The sequence below is a fragment of the Nymphaea colorata genome, unplaced genomic scaffold (assembly GCF_008831285.2).
Source record: "Nymphaea colorata isolate Beijing-Zhang1983 unplaced genomic scaffold, ASM883128v2 scaffold0627, whole genome shotgun sequence".
In the NCBI taxonomy this organism is placed as follows: Eukaryota; Viridiplantae; Streptophyta; class Magnoliopsida; order Nymphaeales; family Nymphaeaceae; genus Nymphaea; species Nymphaea colorata.
The window spans coordinates 1-22074 of NW_022205133.1; the positions used below are offsets into that span (position 1 = coordinate 1).

Here is a 22074-nt window from a genome sequence, read left to right on the forward strand (position 1 = left end):
CCCCAACCCCAACCCCAACCCCAACCCCAACCCCAACCCCAACCCCAACCCCAACCCCAACCCCTATTGGTACCGAAATGGATAGATGTATTTAAGGCATAATCCAATCAAATAAGAAATCATCAAAAGTTTTTGTTGTTTTCTTTGAAGTTTCTGCAGATGGCGCATCCTAACATCTTTTCCTCTCCGTTTCCTTGATGGTTGCCTCCCACTGGGCATGATCCCGGCCCAGCACACTTAGGCAGCTGGTCCTTGGTGTATTTGCTCACGTAGTCGCCATTGCACTGCCGCTTATGGCAAGGCTCACAGAAGTGAGTATTTCCCCAACAGAACCACTGAGCAATACTACAGCAGAATTTGCACTTGAATTCGATGAAGTCCTTGCCATGTTTTGGACAGTTTTCGACTGGGATTTCGCAGCAGTTGGGACAGATAAGCTCCTACGCATTGAAAGAGCCTGCATTTTGGGCTTCGTTCATGGCCGCCATACAATCTTTACGCCCTCCGAAGTATGGCTTTTTGCACTTGAAGCACATAAAGTATGCGTATATTATGCTTGCGTACTCCTTCGGCTTGCCGAAGTAAGGTGAGCTTTTGTCTTTCAGTTTTTCGTCATTTTTCTACAGCTCCTAAAACTTCAATCGATCGTATGCCATGGTTTGGATCTTTTATTGTAGGGCTTTGAACTATTCAGACGGTTTATAAAGCTAGCTGTCTGGACTGACCGATATCCACTTTTTGCAAAGAGGACAGTAGCAGAAGTTGAAGAAGATACGGGGGGTGAGCCACTTGATGTCGTATCTTTTCTTCAAGCACTTGACGTGGAAGATGTGTCCACAGCTGCTCATGACGCAAGGGGCAGCTGAGAGCGGCTCTACGTAGCAGACTGCACAATATTAATCGCCGTTGACGCCCTTCAGAGCCTCCTGATTGTCAGCTGCACACTTCTCGTTTAGGCAAGGCAAGCACTTGCCCTCTCCGCGATAGCCGAAACAGGGGTGACCGCAGGGATTTATCTTGGTGCATGCTACTCGAGCCGATGCCTGGCACTAAGCTGCGCTGCAGATATCCGCCAGAGCCTTCTCATTGGTCCTGAAAAAGTTCTTCTCAGTAAGCGGTTCATCGCAGTAGCGGCATTTCCTAAATGATTCTATTTTTACTTCAAAAGGGCGCGATCCTTGTACTCTTTGCAGGTCATGCCCAGATGGTAGGGAGTAGCTTGACACGATCGGCATTGTTCGGCCTTGCATGCAGCACTCGGACATACGAATCGATTAACTGCATAGTCTTTGGCATGTTCCTGTTTAAGTGGATTGTTGTTGGGATCTTTTTTAGGAGCGTCCTTAGGGTTTCCCTATGAGACCTAAAATTCTGATTTGCATTTTGTGCAGCTGATGAGGTTGTACATCTTCCTGAGCGCTTTGTTATAGAGCAACTCGTACTTATCCTTGCCGATGATGGCCCTTATCTGGTCGGAATCAATCTCCACCTGACATGTAGGATCCAGCACCTTAAGCTACCGCCGCTGTTGACGAATTCTGAGTCGATGTACTTGTTGGTGCAGGGGAGGCAGAAGGTGTGCCAGCAACCGAATAGAGTTATGAGCATGTCTCTGTCAAAGCTTTAGTAGAACTTACGGTCGCATCCCTTGCACACCACGATATTGTCCCATAGTAAGCCAAATTCTCTACTTTCGGCTTTTCCTCTTTCCCCTTCGACAGTTCCTTTGGCTTTTCGTCCTTGCCTGACTTTTCTTGCAAGTCGATAAACTCGAAAATTCCGCTGAAGTCTTCCTTACCGGCTGGTGATAGTTTGCGAATGATGTCCAGAGCTGTCTCCATCTCATACCTCAGAAACTGCGTAATTTTTCTCTTACCTTGAGGACGTTCTTAGGTGCATTTTTTTCGAGTCGTGCAACGTCTCTAAGAATGGTGGCGGGGTATTTGCGGCAGTTCTCGATGTGGCGTTTAAGTTCCTCCTCGCGAACTTCCTCCTGGCAGCCGGGACAGACGTTCTAGGGTTTCTCCTTGAAGTTCATCAATACTTAATCTTATACGATCTTATGCAAGAATAAGCATCATACTACTAGACTCTAATACCATCCTACATTAAACAAAGCATCAATGCATCATCATCAGTGACTGCCGCCCTCCGCGCCCGTCTGGTTCTCCTTGCCCACCGCCTCCTTCGCCAAATAGTAACCGAATTCACTGGGGAGTCTGTAGTTGCCGGGACCAGGTGTAGACTTGTTGAGAGTTACGTCTCCACGCTGCTGAGCTGAACCGAAACTTCGTGTGAGGCAGTTTGTGCTGTTGGACAAACAGTAGCGACCCTTCGGAGATATGTCCTGGAAAGTAGTCACGTCGTATGCGCCTGGACCTGGTAGTTTGTTCTGTGCAGTCTGGCACCTTCCCAGGACTCTTCCAAAGTCACGAACACAGCTGTTTTTATGTTTGGCGCTAAAGTACTTTCCGTTTTTGCTGATAGCAAAGCTGACGGGGTATTGTCCAGGTCCTGGCACTCCCAACTGTTCCTTATCTTCCACTTTGATCTTGCCTGAGAGTGAGTAGCTAATCTTGGAGCGCTGGTCTGGGAGGTCGTAGTTGCCTGGACCCGGGTTCTTATTCTGGATGGTAGCCACCAGAGGGCCGGTGATCATCATCCTCTCCCTACTTTCACCGAAGGCAAAGCCGGTTTTCTTATCGGGAGAGGTGTCGAGGTGGTAGGAGTTGGGAGGCGGTGAGGCGGGAGACTAGCGGGTGAAGTCGTATTTGTGACCGTAGCCGAAGCCGGCGCAGCGAGTGGAGATGGTGCTCTTGATATCGTAGAAGCGATCGCAACTAGGTGAGGAGAGAGTTACAGGAGGGTCTTGCGTTTGAGGAAGCGGGACTGTTTGGGGAAGGAGTATAACATTTTGGCGGAGGATTGGTTGGTGGGAGCGTTGCAGATCTGGTTGCAGGTTGATATGGTGACCGACATGCTTCTATTTCTATTGAGATTATAAGAACAATCCGCCATTAGACCACAATCAAAACCGTTCGTCATCCCTTCCCCAACTTGCATCCATCCAGGAAGTGAGACTTATTGGTGTTTGATACTCTTGGAGGCAAATATAGAAATGAGTATTGCAATAAATTATCCTTGGTAAGGATTTGAATAATTAGATAGGTGGTATAAGGCTATTTTTGCAATATCATGCAAAGGACTTTCATTTTTAATCCCTTTGATACCTTACCAACCGGATCATGAGTTGTATATAACTTAATCACATAATATTCCTTCCTATCTTTTCTTTTTCTCTTGGTCTTTCCGATTGCCGATCTTTTCTCTCCCGCAATTGATTTCTCTCCTCAATTTTATTAATTTCTAATATTCTTTTTCTTCTATTAATGAAAAGTAGTCAAAGCGTAACGCAACTGCCGCCCATCGTCCGGCCCATAACCAACCTTTGCCCACCTTAAAATATCGACTTCTCCCTTGAGGTCAGACAGGAACGCTCCTATCTCAAACCGCATCTCCATCGTATTGCCTATCCCCCATTTTCCGAAAAAGGGGAAAAGGAGAACTGCCACCAAATTATGCTCCAAAGCTGCATCTCCAATGTACCCTTAATTCAACGCAGCGCCGCTACGAAGAGATATGGGATGAAGATAACGAGACCAAGATTCGCAGTTAACTCGGACCCAGCGAAGACGGATCCAGAAAAATGCTTGAAATGGCGCCATATATCGGCAAGGACGCACCACTCAAGCACTACAAAGAGTATAAACGCCTCGAAAAGACCCTGCTCAGGAAAGACTTCACCAGCTCTGCAATGTCTGTAGGATAGCCCAGGCAAACAATCCTTGGAGATTCACCCTCAGTTTCCCTGCTCGAAAAATCATAAGCTCTTCGAGTGCTGCCGCTGTGCTTAGGACTGGTCAAATCGAAAGGAGAAGCTAGCACGCTCAACCTGACCAACTATAACTTGGGCGACCGCTATATTATGGCGCTGGCTGCAGGCTTGAAGAAGGCGAAAGCCATAGAGCGGTGCCTATTAGGAGCTAACCGCATAACCGACGTTGGACTGGCAGAGCTGGTGAGGGCAATCAGTCCAGACGTGCTAGTATTGGATCTATCGCAGAACAAGATCACCCAGGTGGATAAAGACTACTAGAAATGATCATTGAATCAGAGTACAGACTGCAGGAAATCAACCTCGCAAACAATCTCCTCAAGGTCTCATCCGCAGATGCACTATTCAGAAATGCACGTTATAGCAAGCACCTGCGACGCCTTAACCTCAGCAAGAACAAGCTAACTCCTGCCTGCTTGGACGCTCTTGCAGACATGGTTGAGAAGTCACCAACGCTCGAACAACTCTACATCGGCACAAACTACCTGTCTGGCAAGGCTGGAGAGCGTATCTTTGGACTACTGGCTGGAAACAAGGTGCTAAGAGTGCTAGACTACAGCCTAAACCAGCTAGGAGATAGCGGAGAACTTGGATGCGCAAAGGCAATCGCTGAATGCTTTAGAACCAACCGTGCTCTCCAGCATGTAGACATATCCTTCAATAACTTCGGAAAGGAAGCCTCAGAGATCATCGCGGAGGGAATAGAGCCAAACAAGCACATATACGGTTTCCACTATCGAGGCAACTATGGATGGGTCAACTCCAAGGGCTTCCTCGTGCTGGAGGAAAAGCAAGAAACCCTCCTTGATTCCATTGAGCAGCAGCGTATGAATGGATTCGATGTGACAGTCATTCGCTAAAACCACTCTCTCAAGAGTGAACCACAGAAGAATGTGTGCTGGATATGCGAGGGATGGCATGAGCAATAGTTCAGAATGACTTTGCCTTCGAAATCAGAAGGAAAGCTGTTGGTATACATCCACTTTGACTTTTAATGCTACTAGCCTCGCCTAATTTCTCAGAATGACTTGCACGTGCGCTATGTTACCATGGTGCCTCCCAAAAAGTATCGATACTTCTTCAGTCATGCCCAGTAGCCCATTCTGGATGCTAACGCACAAGTCGAAGAACTTCCAATTGCTGAAATGCACTCATATGAAGTCGAGAATGCTCAGCTGGAGATAAAGGTGGACAAAGTCAATTACCGCATCAGCAAGTCCAAGCGGATCGCAAATGACGCCAACGAGATAATCGTCAAAACGCTTCCTCGCTTCAATGGCCTCGTGGCGAGAAAAGTGAAAAACCCGTGGAGCTATGGACAGTCAGTGTGGGCGAAGGAGTGGAAGCTGGATGATGAAGAACTGCTGAAAAAGTGCTTTGAGAAGGACTGGAAGCATTCCAAGATAATGAATCTCATCAAAAACCAGACTGACCAAGAGAAGGTGAAGACTTTACTCTGGACCAACTACGCAAGCATCAAGACTATCTATCGGCAATTCGCTTCATGGAGTCCCTTCGGCGACGTTTGGGCAGTATCCAACCAGCCATTTACCTAGTTTTGTCAGCAGGCGCGCATCATCAACAAGGATACACCTCTTAAGATCACAGATCTTACCTTTATCACCACAAACTCAATGTCAGGTCCTGATTGGAAAGGAAATCCACTCATTCCTGAGCGAGGACTTGTCCGCTTCCAGTTTATGGAGTCTCTTGTGAGACTAGCCGAGTAAAAATTCAAGAAAAATGGAGTGTTTGATAACTTCGCAGAAAGCGTAGAGACTCTCTTACGTGATCACCTCCAGCCTTTAGTTCCTCAGTACAATGCCAACCAGTGGAGACTCTAGAAGTATTTTACCTAGTTCAATGATTTGCTGATAAAGAAGTACAGGCCTATCTTTAACGCCATCTATCGTCGCAACTCGAGACTAAAAGTGAAGCCAGGATAGCGTCCCTTCATGTGTTTGGCTGAGTTCAAATCCATTCTATAACGCAGTGGTCTCAACCCATACTTCCCTGAACGCGACTCGTTTGTAAGTTTTAACTGCTCAATGATGACGCAGGTCGACGAGCTAGAGTCATAGCGTTTCATCAAGATGACTGAAATCGAGTTTATCTAAGCCATGGCGCGTATTGCTAACTCGCTTCCCAAGGAATGCTGCATTGAGGCAGACGATGTCGCTCCTCTCCATCTTCGCTTCGAGTGGCTCATTCAGCAAATCAAGCCTCTATGCCCAGAGGATGTCCGCAACCAATTCCCAGATACAGGCGTCTCCATCTTCAAATCTGCAGAGGAGGAAGAGTAATGATCATTCTGTTTTTCATGTCCATCATTAATAAAAAATAAATAGACTATTATCTGGGTTGTCTTATATGATAATTTTAATAATAATAGCTATATAACGAGAGCTGGTGGCCTGCTTCACTTCTTGCCCTTGCTAAGGCCACGGCGAAGGACCACTTTGGCTCCTACCGTGCCTGTCTTGCTGAGTGAATCGGCTCCTTTGGAAGTAGTTGCACCCTTCGGCGCCTCCTTCTCTTTGTTTGACTAGGACTTGAACAGATTCACGCCTGTACTGCCTAAATCCTAAATTTTGCTGCTTTGACGCTCGAAAGGCTTAACCGACTCAAAGCTGGTCATTGCAAGGGAGTTTTTGACAGGGAAATTAACTTTTCGGCGTGAGTTCGGACGAGCATTGATATCGGGCAAGAAGGATTAGCTTGATTTCTGCATAAGTTCTGATGACTTGTCTATGGTTTCCACTTTTTCCAACTTCTCTGCTTTTTCGTTTTTGGCACGTAGCTTACTGAGGTCGAAGCCACCTCCAGTGACGAGCTCCTTTCTTGCTCTTCTGTCTTACTAAGCTTGTTGCTTCAATTATTCTTGCTCTCGCATGTACTTCTTAAATGCTTCCTATGCGCGTTTTTGAGTTTCGCGACGTCTGTCCTCTTCTTCTGCTTCTTTTCTGAGCTTTTCCTAGAGGAGACGCTGACGTTACATTTCGGCCTTACGTCTGCGTTCCTCTTCCTTGAGCTCCTTTTCGCGTTTGTTTTTATCAGACAACTCGCGTTCTCTTTCGGAAACAGATATGTTGAGCTCTTGAGAGAAGATGATTCTCTCTTCGAGCAGCATGTAGAAAAAGAATTTGCCAGATTCTTCAGAGGTGATGCTCAGTTTGAACCTCCATGGAGCATCTTCTTGGCGCTCCAGCTTGAGAGAAGCCAGCCGGTTTTCGATTATTTCGTTGAGGAGGACCTTAGAGTCATCACCTGAGAATTGATAGCTATCCAAGAAGAGACGATTTTACTTTTCCAACTCATCACCTTTAATGGCATAGGTGGAAAAGAAGATTTGACATCTAGGAGCAACCACAAAGCCTGGATTGCCAAAGGGTCCCAAACGATCAAAAAGCTGAACTTCAAACTCAATTTCCTCATAAGAACGTAAGTCTTATGTTAATAGTCGCACTTTGGTCATTTCTGGTGCAATCATGGAGCGCACCTTATAGATGCTGCTTCTAGTTGCAGCCACATACCGCTGAGCAATTCGGTCATTTTCCCTCTATGGCTTGAATTTCACCGAAGAATCAACGTCCCAGTGGTAAAGCTCACCCACCTCATTCGTTAGGTAATATTGGCCAGTTGTGCCAGCCAGTGACGCCACACACCGAATGTCTCCAGTGAATTCTCCCTGTCGGAGTTTTTCTATCGGTTAGCCTATATAACTCAAAGCATACGATTATGAGAGATACGACCAGTGAAGAAGAGCTCCTCATCGCGGGTAATCAGGAAGGTTGCTTCTGCAATGCAAATTGCTTTTCTTATTTTGCCAATATAGTCAGTGTTCATCTTCTTGAAGGTTTTGGCATGCAGTTAGCCATGAAGGCCAAGCTGTCCATGCTCATTGCTTCCCAGTACGAAGACGTCTCCATAGGCATCGACTGCAGCTACATGGCTGGATCCACAAGCTACTGAGATAGTATTTTGGGTGGGCTGATGGTAAGGCTGAGCTTGACGGTAAATGGGTGCACCTTTGTAGGAGATGCTGCCCCATGTATAGACTAAATCAACAGCAAATTACATTTTCCCGATGCTGTAAGTGCAGCATAGTGTTGATATCCTTTCTATAGCTGTGTAATGCGCTCATTTAGATTGTATGTGACGTTAATCTCCTCATTACGGTACTCCTTGATGCCCCACTCGTAAATCTGTCCCTTACCATCCCAAGCAAGTGAGGATTATCTTGTTGCGACCAGTCCTTGTATGTCTTTACCGCTAAGCTCGACTAGGACTACTGGCTCCTTGATGATATCTTTGGTCGACTTTCCGAGGATCTGTCCAACTGTATTTTCGCCTACTCCCATGACCTCTTTGGCACAATCCAACTGTCCAAGGGCGCCCCCTACCAGAAACAGAGTATGGTAGTCTCCGCATGCCACTTGGAGCACTTGTCTGTGACGCAATTGCTGGAAATAGGGAAGACTAAGTTGGTGGCGTTCTTGTATTTGGTCATTCGGATGTTGTATTCCATCTCTGTGTGGTCGATTTCTCGAGTCAAGGTGTCCCATTCAGAGTCCTCGAATTCATCCTCTTTTTTCTCCTATTTGCTCTACGGCTCGTTCTGCTGTCCTGCTTACACGTGAGCCTTTGCTCGCAGGAAGTCCATATACCCTTAAAGAGTTAGGTTCAGCTCTCCCTTTGCTTTCGCCAAGTAGTTGGACAAACTGGCAGCCACCAGATGATTCTGCCTTGCCTTTTCAAGCAGACTCTACGCAATAGACTGGCAGTCCCTGTATGCTCCAAGCCTAAGTATTACGCTACGTACCCGAAGAGAATCCTGCACTTCATGATTCCAAACTTATTGCGGTCGGCATCCGAAAGTCCCTTTTTATCGAGGATATGGCTCAGGATTGCGCTTGCCTGCTGCGGGTCTGCGGCGGAGAGGGCCTTATTGAGTGCTTTCATGAGTTCATCGAGAGAGGCGGAGGCGCCGCCATCGAAAAAGCCGGCCTTTATAGGGTCGGAATTACTTTTTGTTTGGGTTTGCTCGCTTATTTCTCCTTGCTGGAGTTGTGGGCCTTGAGCTTACGCGTGTCGTTTTCTGTGAGGTCGACTTGGTGAGGATACACGTACATCCGCGCTCCTGCATCATTTTGAGCAGGGACTCGCTTTCGCCAGTGAGGTGGTTAAAATCAGAGCCAGAGTTTGGAACCAGTGCCTTTTTGGCAGGCGTATGGCGCGCGATCTGCAGGCTGTCGCCCTCCTCTTCAGAGTAATAGTCTTATTCGTCAAACATTATTCTTCAATTTAAATATCAATCAAATGGATTCAATATTTACCATATCATCCAACTCCTCCCCCACCCATTCGTAAATTCCATCTTTATTGAATTATCCATCACTATCACGTTGCGCAACTTATATGGATGGCTTTGAAAGATTTGCACAGGGTAGTGTATGTCTGTGGTGGGAGAGAGAGTGGTAGATGATGCGCAATAGTACAGCTGGTAGTATCTCTGACTGTCCATCAGATGACCCGAGTTCAATTCTCGGTTGCGCAGTTTTTGTTGCCATTCTCCAAACCACTGCAGTCTTACTCAAAAACCAGCCTGCTATTGTATATTCGGGTTCCTTCTGCTTTGTGTGGAGGAGCAGTGCGTGATGGTGAAATGGAGTGTTTTATTCCGTTGTATTTATTTTATTATTAAAATGCGGACATCGCGAGGAGAAGAGGAAATCGAAGCTGAAATCAGACAGCGGATGCAGGGAGAGGCAATTGGAGCCAACGACCTGGACTTCTACGCACGCAAAGTACGTAGATTGGAGAACGACAACAACATCATCCAGGATGAACTCAATAAGGTGCGAGTGCGCCTCAGAAGGGCAGAAGACTTCGAAATCAAATACGACCTTCTCTCGGGGGAAGCAGCCGCGCTCCGCAAGGATATCGACCTCCGTGATAAGCAGATCCGTGAGCTGAAGTCTCTCAATGAGAAGCTCGCCTTTGCAGCTGAGGAACGATCAACCAAGCACGAGGAGTGGGCTCAGGAGAAACGCAGCCTGTTGGAGGAAATCGAGAAGTGGACCACAAAAGCTGAAGAAAACGAAGTTAGACGCGTTACAGAGCTTGCTACTGAACGCGCACGCAGTGAAGAAACTCTCAAAAGAGAACTTGCGCTCAGCCGTAAAGACATGGAATAAAAGGAAGAAGAACTCAAGTTCCAAGTTCGCCAACTACAAAAAACTCTACATGAGAAGGAGGCTTTCGAGAGCATCATATCTGGAAGAGTGGAAAAAGTGAGAAAGGAGAAAGATGAGGAAATTGCAAGATTAGGTCGTGTTATCGAGGATGAGAAGGAAAGCAGGGCGATAGCCATTGAGGAAAAGAATGAGGAAATTGCCAAGCTCAAGGAGAAATTCGAAAAAATGATCAACTTTGAGCTCGAAAATGTGAAGAAAAATCTTGAAGACCAAGGTGAAGTCTTCAGCATTGAGCTCAACGGTCTAAAGAAATAATCGCAATCAAAAACGATGAAATTACTAAGCTTCTAGCTGAGATCAAACGCCAAGCTTTTGACCATTCTGCAGACCGTGCAGAGCTGCAAGCTGAAATTAAACTTCTGAAGGATAAGGTGTATGAGGTGGAGAGCAGGGAGAGCTGGAGCTTTTCAACCTTAGGCAAAAGCTCCTGTAAATTCAAGCAGCTGATATAAGAGATCTAGAAGCTCGCTACGGTGAGTTGTTGGATAGCTTAAAGACAGACAAGGCAGAATTAGAAGGATACTTGCGCTAAAAGGATAGGATTAGAGAAGATGAGAGGAAGGATCATGAAAGAAACGTTCACTAGCTAAATGATAAAATCAGGGAAAGAGAACAGCGCATTACTGGACTTTTGGATCGTATTAAAGAATCAGGAGATCTCAACACTGGTGAACTCAAAAACCTCCATGAGAGTTTCCATAAAATCGAAGTAGAGAAGGAAGGACTTACGAATGAATATCAAACTAACATCACCTTCATGACTCAGCAAATTGCTAAGCTTACCACAGCAAACGAAGTCAAAAACGCAGAGCTTAAAAAGCTCTATTAAGAATTGCATGAAGCAAAGCTCAAGTTCGAAGAAGAGCTGAAGCAGCTCGATTCTCGCTTCAAGGAAGAACGAAAGGGTTGGGAAGAGGATAGAGAGCGTGATCGTAGAGAGAAGGAAAAGATGGCAGACACTTTGGCTACCCAATAGCGTAACTTCCAGAACGCTGAAAGAAGGCTGCAACGTTAAAAAGAGAAATAATAACGTGAGAAGAATAAGCTAAAGTTCATCGTGGAGGAGCTTTAACGTGACGTATAGCGTCTCAACAAGTACATTAAGTCTCTCGATTAAAACTTGAAAAACGAATACAAAAAGAGCCAAATGAACATTCTTGAAGGTGATGGATCCAAGAGGGAAATCACTTCCCAGCTCAACAAGCAAAGAGTGTAAATAGAGACTCTCAAAAACATCGAGCTTGACCAAATAAAGCGCCAAATTGAAATCGACTCCAACCGTCTTACTCAGGAGAACGAAAAGCTCAAGACCGACCTTCTCAACAAGTCTCTTGCCCTCGAAAAGGCAGAAGCAGAAGTGAAACGTCTGGACTACCAGCATCGCAATATGGAAAAAATCAATCGGGAGAAGCTCTTGGACTATGAGAAGAAAATGGCGACGCTTAACAGCGAAATCAACCTTACCCAGCAGCTCTACCAAACCTTCATGGAGGCAAAGGCCCGTAAAAAACAGTGATTTATATCTTATCGTCTATAGTTTCAACCATAAAGGCATCATATCCTTCCATTAGATAGGTTTGCTCATGGATAAGGGTAATGGTTGAGTAATTTTTAAAGGATAGGTTGATGAACAATATGCGATATATATGCGTGTAAAAATGGAAAATGGTGATTATAAAAATATCTTATGCTGGAGTGGCTGTTCGGATCGAAGAAGGAAGAGAAGAAGGAGCCCAAAGAGGATGAGCTCGGCAAGGACGAGCACTGGGTGTATGACTACGTGCGACAGTACCTCACCTCTCCCATCTGGCGCAACCCCCTCCTCGACTTCATCGAGGAAAATTGCCTCCTTTTTGAAGATCAATAGGAAAATAAGTTCGAATACACCAAGATCTTCCAGGAGTTCACAGGGCTTTCGGCTCTGTTGCTCTAGAGCATGATCGAGGAAATCGGCATTTCCGAAAAAACTCTGGAGAAGTGCATCATTAAGGGCATCAAGAGCGAGCGCGACAACAAGATCTTCAGGCAGATCCTCCTCTGTGACAATTTCCTCGCTTTCAAGAAGATCATGGTCACCAAGAATAAAGAACTAGAAATCGAAGCACTCACCAAAATCCACCAACAGGCCTCCAAATAAGGTACCCCTTCCTCACTCAGCCAAACCTCAACACGCAGCACAACTCGCCATCGATGCCAAGGAACTCGAAAGACTGGAAATCGAAAAAGCAATCGCCATGTCACTAGCTGTTGAGGAGAAGACCCAGGAAGAGAAGGAACTGGAAGAGGCAATCAGACTAAGTCAACTGGAATACCAAAAGGAAGAGGAAAAACGCATTGAGGCACACAAAGAGAAACCCGCCTAAAAGAAATTAGGCGTACTCGGCCCCCTCCCACCTCTCGTTCTCGGCACCTCCAAACCCAATCGCCCCATCGAAGAGTTCAAAGTAGAGGAAAGCAGGCTGAAGGAGGAAATCGAAGTCTTGAAGAAACAGGAAGAGGAAAGACGCATCAAGGAGAAGCAAGAACAGGAGAACACTGAGGAGAGGAAGAAGAGACTGTTGGAGCAGAGAGAGCTGATCAGAAAGAAAAAGCAGGAAGAGAGAAAGGAAGAGCTTTCCACCTTTGTCAGCAACGTAATCATATAATTCATTCAGCAAAACCAGGCCAGCAGCGAGCAGAAGATCAGTGAGGAGGAGATGGAACGCAGACGTAACCTGATGAAGAGACTCAAAGAGCAGCTCAAGGAGTGAATGATTACATCAAACATCCAAACTTACAAATTGGCATATGATTCAATAGCTAATCACTTCTTTTTCTTGACGTCCTTGGGCTCGCTTCCTTCTGGAGGCGCGTTTTTCTTGTCTCTCCGAAGCTTTATGCCTGTCACTTCGTCATTGAATTCTCTGAATTTCTCGTATTCTTCAATGTAGGTCGACGGCTGGTTGGACAGTGGGCCGATGAATTCGTTGATTTGCAGTGGACGGGTGGACATGCCTTCGCTCATTTGCATCAATCTCCTCTCAGTGACGACTTTGTTGATGGCTTCTCGGAACTAAATAAATAAAAAAGTACGTTTCCTCCGGTATATCCTTCGGTGACGTGAGCGATTGTGGTGACTGGGAAACTATCTGGAAGCTTAGCGCCTTTCTTCTCCATGTAATGCTCGAAGAGAGCTTTTCTAGTGGCGTAGTTGGGGAAGGGGAAGTAGAATTTCTTCTGGGCAAACGGTTTCACGAACTTTTTGTTCATTTCCCAAGGCTTGTTGGTAGAAGCAATGACTGCCACACGATCCTCCTTCTTTAGCACTTTCTTTTTGTATTTTGTGAGCACCTTGCGCAGCTTGGTGAAGTTCGGTCCTGCAGCTCCACCAGCTCCTTTCTTTTTCTTCTTCTTTCCCTTGAAAATCTGTTACACTTCGTCCATGTAGATGATGGCAGGCGGGAAGGTCTTGGCTACGTTAAATGTCATTGCCAGCATCTTGTTGAGTTCTTTCTTATCGTTGATCTTTGGCTCAAGAGTCAGTGGGGACAGTTACAAGACGAGTGCGTCGCATTCGGAAGCTAAAGCTCTCACAATAAGTGTTTTTCCTGAGCCATGAGGTCCGAAGAAAAGGAAATAGTGAAGTTTGTCAATGCGTTCCTTGACGAATTGTGAGCCTAGTGGCAATCCGATTAGCTCCACGATTGCTTGACGCACGTCAAAATAGCTGGGATCAGGCATCAGCTCTGTTGAAAGCTCTTCCTTTGTTCTTAAAAGGTTTGGTTCGCCGATCAAATCGGTAATCCTGGCAGGCATGAGCTTCTTAAGGACTCCGAAGTCGACGAGGTGGCCTATCTGGTCGAGAGGAGCGATCTTGCTGATTTCCTTCCAGCCAGGCACTTTGATCTTTTTAGCTTTTTTCTTTTTCTTTTTTTTCTTTTTCTTCTTGCCCTTTTTCTTCTTGAACTTGATACGCAGGTTGGCCAGTTCCAACTCGATCATGTCATCGACCATTTTCTGGATTTGATCCTCCACCTCTGGCAGAACTGTTTCTTTGATTTTTTCACTTCGGGCTTATCCTCAGTGCTTGTTTGGTCTTTCCACTCTTTGTATGCTTGTCGATTTGTTGCTGCATGATTAAGACTGTTTCAGTAGGACCACAGCGTGGATTTTCCTTTTAGAATTTATCTTTTTCTGTCAGTTTCTTCTTCTTTTTGCCTTTACCCTTCTCCTTCTTCTTAGCCTATGCCATCTTAAGCATCATTTCCTGCTCCTCTGGAGTGGGTGGAATCTTCACTTTGTCTTTCTCATAGAAGTCCTTAACAGTATCGGGGATTTTGGAGAACTCATACCGCTCCATGAACTCGCTGATCCACAGTCTACGATCACGCAACATCTTCTCCTTAAGAGGCTCTTCCCACTTTTAATAAAGTTCTTCCTTGAGGCTGCCCAGAGTTTCCTTGTACTCTTTCTCATTGTCTGCCTGTTGTTCTCTAACCTTTTGGCGATTCTTGATCATGCGGTAAAGAGCAGTAGAGGGGTCAGCTGGATCTTGCGGTTTTTTGAGGATTCCGAGGAATGTGAGTTCCTCCTCGCGAACACGGTCGACTCGTCTGCGTGCCATGAAGCCCTTTATTGTCTTCTGGATCATAATGACCTGCTATCTTTTTTGGTTTTCGGAATCGTCGAATTCAAAGTTTTAGTTGCCAGCTGCCTCTTTCTTCTTGTTCAGCTTCTTAATCTCACGCTTCTGGTAATAGGCGGCCTTGAGCGCACGGACAATACCCTGACGACCTCTTTCGATCTTCTGGATGATACGGATGGCAGTTTCCATGTTGGTGTCTAGAGCGGATCTCTCTTCAATAACTTCCTCCTCAGGCAAGTTGGTCTCTTTGAGGTCGATGAGGAACTTATCGACGATCTGGTTTCGTTTGAGTTTATCCTAATTGCGGTCGTTGACGAAGTAGCGCGGGATGTGCATTTCAATTTCAGAGGGACGCATGCGCATCTACAGCAGAAACTCATCGAGGTTGACGTATTCGGAGCGGACGGAGTTGGTGTGAGTGTTGTAGCGAATCAGGTTCAATTTGAGTTCTACCACACGTAGCATCGTGGATTCCAGCATGTCCTTGAGGAGCATCCTCTTCTGCGGGTGCACCATCTGGTCGTAGCAATCCTCCAAGATCTTGTAGCAGTGCACGTATTTGACGTAGAGGTGTGCATAGAAGCGGAACCACTCTTCGTCCTTCCTCTCGTACTTTACCTAAATAGACTGGTGGATACCCCCTTTTCGCCCAGGTTCTCATCTAGCGGCTCGAACTCCTCGTGAATGTTCTCCAGCAGCTAGTTGATGGCCTCCTTCCACAGGTTGTTGTAGTAGGTGCTAGACATTCGCACCCCAACCTAAAAAAATTATAACTTATCCTCTACGGATCCACATAAACCATTCAAATATCAACATGTCCCGCTATCACCAAAAATATCACTTTCCATATATTTCCAACGATTGCCTGAATTGGCATGACAGTAGCCATTTTTTTGGTTCCTGTGTTGGGTAAATTATAGTTTGGTTAAAAGAGTAAAGAGATTGATGCGTGATGGGTGCATGACCGAGGGCAATTGCCCCTTCAAATATCTAAATATAAATGATGATCAAAGAAGTTTTCGGGGTGTTCGCACTCCATCTCCACACTTTATTACAGATTCTCGCATTCCACGCACCTACAGTCAGCACCGCACTTCATCCCCATCGAGTGGCACTCACAGTACTTCTTCAGACAGTGGCTCTTAGACATTTGCATTTCACCTTTAGGGGTAACGGACGGCCGAGGAATAGCTTCTAGCGGTTGCCGCAATCCTTGCATTCGCATTCTGCAGTGCATGCCTCGCCCAATTTGAAGCACTCGCAGTAGTTCTTTTGGCAACGAGTCTTGGCGCAGGTGCACTTGCGGATGGGTTCTGAGTCGGCGCAAGTGGAAGTGGAGCGGTTGGAGGTCTTAAGGCCGCCCTCCACTTCCATTTCCTCGATGGGGGCTTAGGGCTGCGCGGGTTGGTAGTCATAGTTGAGAGATCCTTTCTTAGTGGTCTTTGGCTAGGAACCGAGGATGTCAAACAGAGTAGCGTCTTCTTCTGGCTCTTAAAGCCCATCAATCATAATCAGTATCTGCTCCTCCGCCTACATCTATACAGGCTTCTCCTCGCAGTCCATAATGATAGTAAAAAGCGATTATGAATGGAAACGCCCAAAATGCTCAAATGCGATTTTTTCCTTTCCTCCATACTTGTCGCTATTCTGGCTGCAGTCCTTTAAAGCTGCGATATTTCGGATTGAGCAAATGGGTGCGATGTTGGGCGAAAGATGCGAGAGTGGGGAGGGTGGCTGTTTCATGAAAAAAAATGCAGGTTGGGACGTCGTGGAGTCAGTTCAGTGCGTCTTCAAACCCCACTCCCTTCTAAAAAACAATCCATACCAAAACGATCATCTTGTATTTTTATCCTATCAACAAAAAATCGACCCCTTTGGTGATCGGCAAGCAAGTGTGCAGATTTGCGGAGGGATTGTGAGCCCGTGGAAGTTTCTTTTCAATCAGAAATGGATATAATAACAGTTTCTTTAGAATAATTTATGAAGATTGCCATTTGCCGGCTGCCTCCGCTCCCCAGACGCAACGGCGACCTCGTTCCACCCGTCCTACAATGCCAATCCATCTCACTCCAGCAAAAATACTTCAACAATGACGCCAACCGCAACCAAAATGATGAGGATTTCCAAGTTCTATAACAAAAGCTCACCCCTCTCGCGCCGGACCCAAAGAGACCGCACTCCAACAATCGCAAACGTCGGTCGACTCCAGAGCAAAGTCCAACGATTCGCGCTACGGCCTTAGAAACCACTCCTATTAATCCAGAAAGTCTCTTGCTATCAGCGAAGTCCCTCCGAAAGTGACCGCCAAGAGCTGGGTCGTGTACGATATGCTCCAGGGCAAGTCCTTGTGGAGCCACCGCAGCCATAAACGCAGGGAAATGGCAAGCCTCACCAAGATGATGAATCTCATAACTATGCTCGAGCTAACAGCTTACCTAGGACTAGACGCGAGGGAAATTAGAGTAAAAGCATCGAAAACTGCCTGCTAGATTACAGGAACCACAGCAGAACTTCGGCAGGGAGCAGAGTACAGTCTATATGACCTCTATTTCGGCATGATGCTGCCTAGTGGCAACGACGCTGCCTACCTGATCGCATAAGTAGGTGGCCACCTGCTCAAGTTTCAGAGGGATGGCACATATCCCTCCATTCGGGAGGTCAACGGATCCGTAAACTCAGAAATAGCAGCGTATTCTGACCAGTTAGTCACTGCTTTCCTGAAGGAGATGAATCGCGTAGCCAGGAAGATAGATATGGCAAGCAGTAACTTCGCTAATCCCCACGGCCTCTCCAATACAAATAACTACTCCACAGCTGAAGACCTTGCCAAACTCTGCACTTACGCTATGCGCAATCCCCTCTTCCGAAGAATTGTGCAGACCAGGAAGTACAATTACTCCATCAGTCTCAATTGCGATAATAAGTTCTCAGCAGAAACTATAGCTTCCAAGTAAACCATCGACGAAGAAAAGGAGAATAATCCTTCTAGCTTAAGTGTATAATTAGGAAAATCCATATTTTTGCAGTGGGAAAATACTAATAGGATGCTAGGATAAGGCTGGAGTGGAATAAAGACGGGAATTACTCCAAACGCTGGCCCATGTTTGGCTGCTTCTCTGTGTCGGACTCTCGAGGGTAAAAGATACTAATTTTTGGTGATTTTGCTGGCAAGCGACAGCATGTAGGCAAGATGGAAGTAAGTGCGGGATTTGGTGGACTGGGCAATCCAGAACAGGAGATACGTGTGATATTTTTGTCCTTATAATAGAAAATCAATCGTGGCGTTCGCTTAAATCGCTGAAGTAAGAGCGCTCACTGCTTTCAAAAAGATTGGCACCGTTCGACTCGCCCTCGTAGAGGTCGTGGGAACTGGATTGGCTGTCCACTTATAGGAATTCAAGCAACTTAATGCAGTGGTCTAAGGTAAAAGAATGCTTACTGATGCCTTAAATTTTGATCAGCTATTTGATGTAATAGTCGAAGCGGGCCAGTCGAGACTTTGGAGATGTCTTGCTGCCAAAAGGGGATAGTTTGGGTGGCATTTCTGGCAGCCTATCTCCTTTGAGCTTGTTTTTGGCAATGAAACGGAGCACCTCTTTGTTGAGGGCGAAGAAGTCAGAATATCTTTCTTGAGAATGACAACCTCGTTGTCGGAGGACTAGTGATGCTGGTGGGTGTGCTTGCGCTGAATAGAAAGAAGATAGAGGGTGTGTATCTTGCCCTCCTTGTCGAAGTTTTTCTCGTTTCCAACCACTTTCATCTCCACATTCCGAAACCCTATATTCCACACGTCGAAATAGTTGTAATCTTCTCTTCCAGCTGCCCGCCTAGTCCAAACCACACTGCAAATGCTCGCCACAGTGTCTTGTGATTGACTACAATTTAAAAGAAGTGGAGGATATTATCGATGGTAGGGTTTTCGGGCAGCATTTCCATGCTGAGTCTCTTCTCCTCCAGCAACCTCCCATGAAAATCTACAATTTCTTGCCGAGATTTGTTGATGATCAGTTACAATACTTCAGAGTTGGAGACCAGAATGCTGCCCTTATGCGCACTCACCTTGAAAAAGGCACTCGAAAGCGATCCTCATCTTCTGCGTACAGGCTTTCCTTTTTAGCGAAGGGGAAACGCTGGGTATTCCCAAACGCAGCCTAGCAGTGGCAGGCAACTAAAGAAACTCTAGGAGAGGCGGACAGTAGAACTGGTCAGTCTTGATGAGCTCCACCAGGTATGGTTAAAACAATTTCTGTCGTTCCTCTCCGTACTTCATGACATTTTCAAAGCGGGACTGTACTGGTGGGAGTATGACTTCTGAGTGATTGGGGAAGGTCTTGGCCATCTGGTCAGCGAGGGCGAGGAAGTCGTCTTAGCTCTTGGTGATGATCTTGACGGCCTCTTAGAAGTAGACGGCTATCTTGAACTCACAGGCAGTGTTCCCCTTGTGCTGTATCACTTGAAACTCCTTGTTGAACTCGATGTAGAGTCGGTTTCGCGATACGCTGTCGTTCCGGATTATGCTGTTCTCGATGGTCCGGACTGACGGATTGAGGAGCACATCTGTTTAGACCACAGGTACTCAGCATTTCCCCGCTCTTCTTTTTATTCATGCTTTCGAAAAGAAGGGTGATGAGCGTGAGGCCCGTATTGAGGAGGCAGATTAGCACTTGTATTACAATTGAGGGATTGGGTTCTGGAAGCAGTTTCTAGGATAGTCTATTAAATACCTCCACTGTGATTATCTCCACGAGCGAACTGACAGCGATGACGATCCAGTAGAAGAGACTGGCAAGATGGCGTCCTTGGCACTTGCGAACCTCACGTATGATGATGTAGAGTTGCATGGTGTAGTTGACAATGAAGAGAAGATTGATGAGACTGTAATTGGAGTACCCGCTTTCCCAATATTTGGGATCTGAGTACGCGAGTATGATATGGGTGACCATGAGGAGCATGCTGAGCATGACCATTCCGAACTTGAGCCAGGTGGTCCTGGGGACATTCACGTCGAGGTTGTCACCCAGCTTGTCCAGCTTGAGCACCTTCCTGCAGAAGAGCACGCAGAAGAAAACGTTGTAAGTACACTGGTAGCACACCTCCGCGATGAGGAAGCTCTCCATACTGCTCGGCATGGAATAATTATCAAATTAATATAATCTCTCAATATCATCTACCCCCTCCCCCCCGCAAGATGCCACAGACATCATAATATCTCTGGATCTTGTGTTCCGATGAGTGTGGGTGAATAACTTCGAGCTTTTCCCCAAAGATGATGAGGGCATTATCGAATGCTAGGATAAAGGGTATAATTAATTGAATTATTGATGTTGATGATTGATGACGATCATTTCCTGAGGAGGTCAAGGTATTCCTCGATATAGATGATTCTTACTTCTAATCTGATCTTTGCAGAATAAAGCAAGCACAATCCTTCCTCTACTAGGTCCTTCACGCGACAAAGTTGGCTACGAGTTATCATCAGTTGCTCCTCAATTAAGGCTATCCGTGCCGATTATCTCTTGTGCGCATCTCTTCGAACCTTCTCTTCATCTTCGTTGTCATTCCTTACTTCCTCCTCACATCCACTTGTTACTACCTCTTTTCGCTACCACGATTGATGAAATTTGTACGAATGAACCTATCGGACCCGAAGAAAAGCACGTCTTCCGCTTCCTCAGGATAAAGAATGGTGCTTTCGAAGTTTCTGTATTCAGAATGTTCAATGCTTCCATTGAGTTTGTAAGTCTCCGCGAGAAGGATAAGCTCCTTATATACCAGCATATAGTATTCAAGGGTGGCATTTCTGTAGAATTACTCCGCGTAGTTGCGACTGATAAACTTCCACAATCTGGCAAACTCTTGCTTAACTTTGCGAAAACCCTCGGGTCTTAGAATTCTCACAGCTAATTTCCTAGCATTCCTCAAGGTGATGAAGTTCTTACGCTGCATTGTAACGCCGTATTTCCTGGCCAGAATGCACAGCTTAGATATATTGTTAGAGAGTCCTCGCAGTATCTCTCTCCTTAAAATTTTAATACCGCTAGGTTAAGATATGGTTACATGCCTGTCTGCTGTGACATTTTCTCAAAATCCAATTCGTACTTGTAGAACTATTTGAAAACTGATTATTCTAGCCTGGTCTGCTGGCTGTATATGGGCTGGTCTGCAGGATTTTTCTTGCCGAGCCTTGTAATCAGGTCATCAATACAAATTTCGACATCGTAGCGAGAGTTAATCACATCAAGATCGAGGCAGGAGACCATCTACGTCTCGTCCATTTCGATTGTCTCGCTGCCAATCGTAACTTGGAATGCCCTAGTGCCCATTTATATAGCTTATACTTTAGCCGCAAAATATCTTGGCTATTTTTGGCATAAAGCACATAAAAATGAGACACTTGATGTTGAAGAATTGTTAACTCCCAGACAATTGAAGTGGGTATTTTTGCATTATGGTCTAAAAAATGGTTGGCATTTTATTGTTTGAGATTAATAAGTTATTACAATATTATTAAGTTGCACGCGCCGTCATAATCCGATGATATTATTAGCAGAATTCTAAAGAAGATTGAATCATTATTTAGGGTTCTTGTAGTTTTTGATGATTTTATCGACAATTTCTGTAACTTTCTATTGCTTAATGGACAATCTGTTCGCAGAGATATGCTGTTCGAGTCGTTCGCAGAGCGATTTTCAATATGATCTTCTCTCCACTAGTCTCATAATTTGAAATATTGTCGGATTTAATTCTTTAAGATTTTGATTTCTCGTCGAACATCTAGCATTTAATGTATTTGATCAAATATATCGTCAAAATGCTCTTGATTTAAGGCTGAACTGCTTTATAATAGAATTCATTCAACTTTTTTTGTGTTATTTCTACATATCTGTTGTCGAAGTGCTGAGATATTTGTGCAATATAATATGGGTACTATATGTCGAAATTGGAGCAGTAATTAGCAACTTATTCTTTTTGATTCAAATGTATCATATGGTTAATAGCTTACCTTAGAATCGCAGAGCCGCGAGAATGCCTCTTCCCTCCTTATTTTCTCTTATATGAAACAATATTGACTTACTTTTATTCCTTTTCAATGGCTCATTATCTTCCACATCGTTGGCATCCAATTATTTTTTCATCTCCATCAATAAATAATCTCATAATGGCACAAGCGAATTACACATAATAATAAAATTAACTTTGTTGCCATTAAAGAATGGATTTATGAAAATGAGGTGATATAATGAGGTTAACTTGTTTTTATCAAAATAGAATTTGATAATAATTAAGAAGTTTCATAA

The 22074-nt window shown here is 45.3% G+C and overlaps 3 protein-coding genes and 1 non-coding gene across 4 annotated transcripts; 3 read left to right on the top strand and 1 right to left on the bottom strand.

Moving 5' to 3' along the window:
* Positions 1 to 2134: 2134 nt before the first annotated feature.
* Positions 2135 to 2662, bottom strand: LOC116245293 (uncharacterized). The gene has a single exon (XM_031616927.1). The coding sequence runs from the start codon at positions 2660 to 2662 to the stop codon at positions 2135 to 2137; it is 528 nt and encodes a 175-aa protein (XP_031472787.1).
* A 1323-nt stretch (positions 2663 to 3985) lies between these two features.
* LOC116245294 (uncharacterized) lies at positions 3986 to 4755 on the top strand. Its single transcript, XM_031616928.1, has 2 exons — positions 3986 to 4138; positions 4189 to 4755. Exons 1-2 carry the CDS (start codon positions 3986 to 3988, stop codon positions 4753 to 4755), a joined length of 720 nt encoding a protein of 239 aa, XP_031472788.1.
* A 4625-nt stretch (positions 4756 to 9380) lies between these two features.
* On the top strand, positions 9381 to 9452 carry TRNAD-GUC (transfer RNA aspartic acid (anticodon GUC)). Its single transcript has one exon. It is a non-coding gene; the product is annotated as a tRNA-Asp (tRNA).
* Positions 9453 to 9600: 148 nt separating this feature from the next.
* On the top strand, positions 9601 to 10604 carry LOC116245295 (uncharacterized). The gene is made up of 3 exons (XM_031616929.1): positions 9601 to 9999; positions 10096 to 10366; positions 10480 to 10604. Exons 1-3 carry the CDS (start codon positions 9601 to 9603, stop codon positions 10602 to 10604), a joined length of 795 nt encoding a protein of 264 aa, XP_031472789.1.
* Positions 10605 to 22074: the final 11470 nt, after the last annotated feature.